The sequence below is a fragment of the Dioscorea cayenensis genome, chromosome 16 (assembly GCF_009730915.1).
Source record: "Dioscorea cayenensis subsp. rotundata cultivar TDr96_F1 chromosome 16, TDr96_F1_v2_PseudoChromosome.rev07_lg8_w22 25.fasta, whole genome shotgun sequence".
Lineage (NCBI taxonomy): Eukaryota > Viridiplantae > Streptophyta > Magnoliopsida > Dioscoreales > Dioscoreaceae > Dioscorea > Dioscorea cayenensis.
In genome coordinates, this window is record NC_052486.1 from 18,099,855 (window position 1) to 18,107,790 (window position 7,936).

Sequence of the window (7,936 nt, forward strand, 5' to 3'; positions counted from 1 at the left end):
ATTGTGAAAAATAAATGAAACATTTAAAAAGTCTCGAGTTCAAATCTCACTAAATGTAGTGTAGTAATGAGTTTTTAATTGTTTCTTTGTAGACATGGAGTTGCCAAACTCCTTGTCACAAGATGAGAGTAGTATTTGCCCCAATTAAAATATTTTTTAAATTAAAATATCTACTTAAAATATTTACTTGATAATTAAGATAATAGAGTAGTGCACATAGATGAAAAACTTTTATATGTGCCGGAATAAACATCGCTTTAGTTAATATTAATAAAAAAATATTTATAATTTTTTTTAAAAATATATATATATATATATACATTTTTTACAAGAGATAGTTTTGCAGTAATATTAATTAAATTTATAAAATTAATTATTGGAATATGAATTTCAACCAAATTAAAATCATATGAAAAAAAAAAAAAAAAAAAAAAAAACTGGCAGCAGTGATCTTGGATTCTTGGGGCGAATTCCTACGGATAACCCACAACTATTTAAATAAATAACAAGTCACAATTCTTTTAGGGGTATAATTGAAAACTTCACAGCTTTAAACAATCTTCACGTTTTTCTCTTAAACACTCGGCCAGTGTGTATCACTAAATAATAAATTTTTCGAGGTGTTTGCAGATAAAAGAATCTTAAAAGTTAAAAAAAAAACATGTGCAAATATTATAATTTAAGGGGTCTGTTTATAAAATAATAAGCTTCTCTAATCCTTTGCTTCGTCGGCTTCCCTCCATTTCTCTATCTCTCTCGTTCTTGCTCTCACGTGCTCGCTTCCTCGCCATGGCCTCGATCTTCATGGGACGGCGATCGAAGGAGTCGGAGGAGGAGCGCGGGGCGGGTGGGAAGATGCTCAGAGGCCGGAGCAGGGCAGGGGAGGTGGCTGTGTCGCCCTATGCTCGCCCGCAGAGATCCACGGCGCAGTCGGAGAGCCCTAAATGGATCTCGAGTCTCATCTCTGGTGCTGGAAAGATAATTTCGTCTGTTTTTGGCTCCCAGTCCAGCTCCCCTTCTTCTTCTTCTTCGGATTGCTCCGGTGAGCTCTTTTTTTATCCGTTTCTCTTGTTTTTTTGGTGATATTTTGGTTGGTGGTTTTCATTTTGAGCGTACTTGTTTGTTTTCTTTGATGTTTTTATTTGAGTATGAGGGGTTGATCTGGTGTGCAACTTGTTTAGTTAGATAAGTGCTGAGATTAGGGTTTGGATGCCCCTTTGAAGGGGAACTAGGTCAAGGATTGGTTGGTGTTTTTTGGGAAGAGGAGTTTGTTTTTCGGAGTAATTTGAGATGAGGTGGGAGAATACACGAATAAAAATTAGTCAGTGATGTGTCGTGCACTTTAATTTTTTATGATTATCTTGGATTTCCGGGAATGAAGAATATGTTTAACTTTAAGTCTTCTTGCCAGAAGCAATTCTGTATATGCTTCGGGTTTTGCAGAAAAATATATGAGCCATTGTCTAAATTTGAGCTTAAACATAATTTGACAATAAATTTAGTTGCTGTTCTTGCTAATTTTTGGGCATGTTGTTCCATGTTTATGCAAAGGTAACTTAAATCTTACTGAACTGAATAATGTAAGCTGGTTGCTAATTTCATCCTTAAGTTGATTACAGATTTCGTGAAAGTAGGTAATAGCCTAAATTCTTGTTTTGCAGCTCATGATGACATTTTTTTTTTTTTTTTAATTCTGTAGGTAAAGATGATGCTTCTGATGTTTCTTCTAAAGAGCTTGTTGATCAAAATCAGGTAATTCTTTACTTCTTTATCCTTATATTTTGATTTGATGCACAAGGATATTATTTTGTTGTTGTTGCTGTATGAGTATGGTGGCACCCATGTAGTTCACATTGATCGTGTACTGTTGATGTTCATATTTGTTTTGTTCAGCATTGGATTTTCTGCACATTTTATTATCATCACTGCTTAGTCCTGATATGTCCATTTCCAACCTTTTGAAATTGTCATTTAAAGAATAAATTTATAGTTTTGCCCAAAAGTTCTATGGGATTACTCTTGCCAAATCATTGGATACCCTTTGTCTGGTTATCTTCAGAATGGGCAAAATTCAGAGGCTTTAATTAACCATGGAAAGGAGTCCCTGGCAATTGTGGCAAAAAGTGAAACAAAGCTTGCTATTGAGCAGTTGCTCACAGAAGAGACCTTCTCAAGGTAGTCTAGAACTTATGCACCTCATTTCTATTTTGATGGATCCTAATTTGTGTGAGCTGCATAATCAGAATGTATTTTCTGTGTAGAAGATGCATAATCCTATCAGCATGAGGTCCATGCAGTTGCTGTTGCATATAATATTTACTTTTCAAAATTTTTAGCTGTGCATTCAATATTCTCCATAGGGATGAAAGTGATAGACTGATGAAGATAATTCAGTCGCGTGTCGTGGAAACTCCGTCTAATAAAGTTGGTCTGTATGGGGAAGATGTGAATCTTCATAACAAGAATTGTGGTGGTGATATAGCTTTTCAAGGAACTTGCTCGTCCTTCGATCGCAAAGCAAAATCACAAGAAACCATCCCGCATGGTGCTATAAATCTAGATGCATTGTCTCCTGGGTATTCTTCTCTTCAGACACACACACCTTACCTCCGTACTACAGCTGTAATGGAGGCAAAGAAATGGTTCAAGGAGAGGAAGTTGGGGTCAAGTTCAAAGTTTGATCTGGACTGTGGGCCTTGCGCTTTCAACACTGATATGCTTCAATATGTAAGTGCTGCTTATCACTCTGTTTTCACGCTCAAAGGATAAAATCTCATTTTACATTGTCATGTTTTAAATATCAGTGGAACATGATCACTATTGCTTGAAATGGCCCCGTCTATTCTTTCTTTTGATTTAAAATTTGTAGATTAGATTTTGATGTCAAACATACTGGTTGCCTACAGAGGCTCTTTACTTCTAGTAGTTCGATTTTTCTGTAAATATTTTGGCTACCCCTTTCCAGAAAGTTATATATTGCCCCTAATAGATATTCATAGAAACCTGCATGATAGTGCAATAGAATATCATTTATTAACAAGCTGCTAAAAGAGGGATTAACGAGTATCTTGGTTATCTAGACTCTTTTGCCATCTTTAGGTACTATCTTTGCTGTGATGTTGATCTGATTATTGTGTGGAACATTGTATGATGTGGATCTTATGTGCTTTTGGTTAGTTTGTTATCATGCCACAAGATCCTTGGATCTAAAATTTTGAAATTTTTATATGATAAACATTGTCAAAACATCTCATTGCTGGAATGACAAAGAAAGAATCTCCTTAAATTCCAGTTTGGAACTTGATTGACATTCCCCTTTATGAAATGTTTTAACCTCTATCTTGGTATGATTTAAATTTTGGGAAAAAGAGTTACATGTTAAAATAGTGTTATATATACTTAATTAAATGTTATTCCAGGAAATTCTCTTGAGAACACCCTGACATCTTACCAGGCCTCAAGGATTTCTGTAGTTATGACATCATACTGGGTCCATTGGTATCTTATTTGATCTCATTTCTCTTATTTAGTTTATTTTCAGTGAGTGAGTCTTCTAATTTAGGTTTTTTTATTCTCCTTACAAGCATACTTTTAACTTGTCAAACTTTTACATTGTTTGTGTGATGGGACCATTGCTTAGTGTCTCACTGGAATGCAACCAGCAGATAGTTTCAACATTGCCTAAGCTTTTGTTTAAATGAAGTTTTTGTTTGTCTAAGTTGAATTTTGATTATTCACCTCTCATATCATACAGGCTTGTAAATATGATTATTTCTTGGCAGGATATTGCGAGTGAAGTAGGTTCTCCTGTAGATGTGGCAAAAACATACATGCGATGTTTGCCCCCATGGCAATCTTCACCCTTGAGTGATATTGGCTTCAAAACCCCACCTTCAAGTGGGGGGCATCTTGTCAAAGATGAAACTTGCCATGCAACTTATAACCAGTCTTTCCCATCATTGAAGGTGCTCTTCTTAGAACTCATCCTTCAATAAACAAGCTTAAAAGTTAAAAAAAAAAAGGTACATATAAATTAATGTTAATATCATGATTAACTGATATTAACCATGAATTCAGTGTTTTTTGGTGCTTTGGAATTGTATTTATATGGTTTGTTATTTATTTATTCTCTTAAGTTGGTTTTAATTTTCTCTTTTATTATTTACTTCAAAATATGTTATATAAGTCATGATGTTTATTATAATCTTGGGGTAATTGGGTGTGACCTTGTTTACCGTATGGCCATACTAGAACTTGGTTGATTTTCTTTTTATGGTGAGTTTTAGATGATCAATCACTAGTTGTCAAGTATTTGAGCAATTGTAAACAAAACTATTATCTTCTATCTTCCTGTTGATGATTGTATATTGTTTTTCCAAAATATTTTATAGGGCCTGAAAAGGAATTATGTTGCCCTTGGATCATATGATGCAAATGTTGAAAATCGGAATGTCCGCTTGAAGTCAACAGATGATGCTTTTCGCATTCCCAAATCCAGACAAGGCTCTTTTGAACGATTCTTGGAACATGGTAATTCTAGAATTTCATTGGCAGCTGATAAAACAGGTATGGAGTTTCTAGATGCTTATCATAGGCTTAGTTCCTTCCCAGTTACTGAAGGTTTTGATGTGTCTATGAACTACCTGCAGGGTTATATCTTGAGGATCATTCAGATGATCACCATAAATTGTCTGTTAGTCATCCCACTAAAACAAGCAAAATCATTTCCAGTATTGTTTCAGAGCCTCATAATCCAGTTCCTTCAATAAACGCTACACTAGAAATCCCAATTCTAACTAATTCCTCCGATCTGTCACAATCTATAGTTGCGGGTGAACCTAGGCAGCTTGATCCTTCTGATGTACGTATTTCAGTTGAAAATCAGGTAATGGAGTACCTCATGTTACTTCTGTTGGAATGCCTTTAGTTTCCATTTTTATCTGTTCTTTCAAGATAAAATATGCACCTATTATATTTTTCAAGGAAGTCGAAGAACCTTCGGGAATGAAGGTGCAGACTGCTGGTGTTGCTGCTTGTCTGCCAGTGGAGAATGGTGGTAATATTCCTTATCAGATCCTATTACTGAGTGCATACATTTTCTACTTAATGCCCAGTGATGCAAATGGTCCTTTTTTTTATAATACATCTCGGATGAATTTATTGGAGACAAACTGCTGATTTGATGAAATATACTTATCTTTTATTTGAACAGGGCCCTCATCTAACACAGAAAATCCCTTAGTTGCTGCGAATGAAATGCCATCAGAGGAGACGAACCCTCTACTGCTAAGGTTGGTTAGTTCATGTGTAAAATAGTCTCCTCTGTCTTTTTCAATGCAGAATCTTGATAAAATGAAGTCCTCTTATCATTGAAAACTACATGGGAGCCATGTTTCTATTGTCCTCTTCATGTATTTTTCAGGATATTCTTTCAGGATGTGTAGGAATGGGTCTATCATCTCTAATCTGAAATTTCATTATTCTGAAGCTATCTTGAAGTGTATAGGATAATGCTAATAAATATTGTTTAATAGCCACTGGTTACACCTAAGGATGGGTAAACAAATGGTGGAAGATATCAAATTTACTCAAAATTTATATGTATGATGTTGGAAATATAGTACCACATCGGTTGTGTGATAGAAGTGTAATGGGTTTATATATAGGTATAGGGGTTGAGCCACTAAGTCTTGAGATTTTTTGGTGTAAAACTCCTAAGCCCATATAGAGCCCATATAGGGTCCACTATTATCAAAAATATAAAATCTAACATGGTATCAGAGAAATATAGTGAAGCCACCGATGTGGTACAAGTCCATGCATGTATGACCTCCATGTGTGTAGGACCTCTGAGACACAAGTAGTGTGCAAGTCTGTGCAAGTTCGACCGAGTTGAACTTGAGGGAGAGTGTTGGAAATATAGTACCACATCGGTTGTGTGATAGAAGTGTAATGGGTTTATATATAGATATAGGGGTTGAGCCACTAAGTCTTGAGACTTTTTGGTGTAAGACTCCTAAGCCCATATAGAGCCCATATAGGGCCCACTAGTACCAAAAATATAAAATCTAACATATGATTAGGTCCTGTTATTATTATGGCAAAAGTGAAGATTTTCTATAGCTGAAAGCTGCCCTAAGATTTCCATGAAGTTTGCTACAAAGAATTGTTTAATTAGGATAGTGTATGAGGTAAAACTGCATTGTCAAAGGCTATACTAATACTAAAAGAGTGTTATAGTTGAGTTATGTTTCTTTCTGAACTTCACTTTTTATAGTCGGAAGATATTAAATCAGGTGATCTATAAACATTCCAAGTTCATTCCCTATAATATTTTCTGAGTGTATACTTCTTTATCTGTAATTGTTTATCATTTTTCATTCTAGTTAGTTGGTTCTTTTCTGAGTGATATAATATTATCTGAACCTATACTTATGCGAACCGTGTGGCTGGGGATAGCAGCACCAGCGTCAGGAGAAGCACCCGTGGGAATCAAGGTGTCGTGGGGACCAAGTACCGGGATTTTGTTATGAATTAATAGTCAGTAATTAGTGAGTATTAACGATGAGATATTGTTGTAATTAAATGGGTGAGAGTTGTTAGGAAGGAATATTTGCCAAATCCTCTCGTCCTTTTCCTCTCTTCTCCCTATCTTCTCTTCTCCCTCTTCTCTGTTTCTCTCTTCTATCTGTGTCAATTACCGGCCTGCAACACTTTCTGTATCTATACCTGTTTATCATTTTTCTGCCAGATTTTCTTTTTAACTGCTTTTTAGTTCCTCTTGGTTTATTGAGGTTTTCCATATGTTGATGTTTATCATTCTATTTGCTTTCAGCATGCAGAAAAATTCTGGGTCTCAAGGAGTATCACAGGCCGACAGACCACAAATGACTAAAATTTCTTCTGGAGAAACACATTCTCTTTCTGGTAATTCAGTAGTTTTGATGATTTCTGCCATTTGTCTGTTTAACTAATTATTTTATTTATATTATTTAATCTCATCATGTGCTTAAGCTTGAGGTGTGTCACGTAATTCTTTTCACGAACCTTCCTGAAGCCATTAATAATATGGTTTTGCAGAGACGAGACACAACAATGGAAACACTGAGCCACAGAATGGATCAACACAAAAGATTTCTGCTAACAAGTACATTCACAAGTGGATATGTTTATCTTCTTTACTGATTAATGATAGAAATCAAATTTTTTTAACACTTGTTTTCCACTTTTCAGTTCATCGGTTGAGTTAAACACTACATCAAATCTTGAACCCGCCATCAATGGAAGCCAAGCAGGCATTGCAAGCAACTCAAGTGATGGTACAAGAATGAAGACAATTGAGCGAATGCTGGCTGAACCCCAACCAAACGTAATTCGCAAGGGAAAAAAACAAGTGGTTTCCAGATCAAAGAGAGGAAGGGGAAGGGGAAGTTGACAAAATCATATCCAGTCAAGCCCTATTATATATATTTCTTCTCCAAAGAGATGGAGGGGAAACACCATTCCTCTTGTTGCCTACTTTGTTTAAGTGATAGCCATTAATTGCTGAATTCCTGTGAATTGATTACTATTTACTTTGCACGTTTTGCTTTTAATCTGCATACTAGTTTTAATTTCCTAGGTAATAGATTAGGTGACGATTTCCTTCTATTGACTTGTCTTGTTATTAGTTTGTTTTCAGAGTTAACCTAATCTATATAATACTTGAAACTCATTGGTTACAAGTTGGCCAACTGAACTGAATTGAGGCCCATTTTTTCAGTAGATATTTGTTGTTTTGTTTGGTGTATATATTTATATTATTGCATCCCCAAAATAGATGGTCATCTATGTTTATAGAATTTACCAATAGATGGGGCAAACGAATGCTGTTACGTTGTTTGACTGGGGATGAGGATAAACCCAGTATTTGAGAGGGATTTCCTCACTTGGAACC

General features: G+C 35.5%; 1 protein-coding gene across 2 annotated transcripts; it reads left to right on the forward strand.

Annotated features, from left to right (window-relative positions):
* The first annotated feature begins 737 nt into the window (after positions 1 to 737).
* On the forward strand, positions 738 to 7,766 carry LOC120279372. 2 transcript variants are annotated; one of them, XM_039286298.1, is made up of 13 exons: positions 738 to 1,042; positions 1,700 to 1,752; positions 2,060 to 2,175; positions 2,361 to 2,727; positions 3,783 to 3,965; positions 4,392 to 4,566; positions 4,650 to 4,730; positions 4,827 to 4,885; positions 4,984 to 5,056; positions 5,213 to 5,291; positions 6,836 to 6,927; positions 7,081 to 7,147; positions 7,234 to 7,766. In XM_039286298.1, the coding sequence occupies exons 1-13, from the start codon at positions 790 to 792 to the stop codon at positions 7,433 to 7,435; spliced, it is 1,800 nt and encodes a 599-aa protein (XP_039142232.1). In that variant the 5' UTR covers positions 738 to 789; the 3' UTR covers positions 7,436 to 7,766. The 2 variants fall into 2 exon arrangements, with proteins under 2 accessions (XP_039142232.1, XP_039142231.1); XM_039286297.1 differs by having other exon boundaries at positions 739 to 1,042; positions 4,650 to 4,885.
* The last annotated feature ends 170 nt before the right edge of the window (positions 7,767 to 7,936 follow it).

What these genes read in the sequence shown, in the direction of transcription:
- LOC120279372 (XM_039286297.1), top strand. Translation starts at nt 790, where the DNA reads ATGGCCTCGATCTTCATGGGACGGCGATCGAAGGAGTCGGAGGAGGAG. An exon ending in ACAGAAGAGACCTTCTCAAG is followed by an intron (nt 2,176 to 2,360) that starts GTAGTCTAGAAC and finishes TATTCTCCATAG; the next exon opens with GGATGAAAGTGATAGACTGA. An exon ending in ATTGGCAGCTGATAAAACAG is followed by an intron (nt 4,567 to 4,649) that starts GTATGGAGTTTC and finishes AACTACCTGCAG; the next exon opens with GGTTATATCTTGAGGATCAT.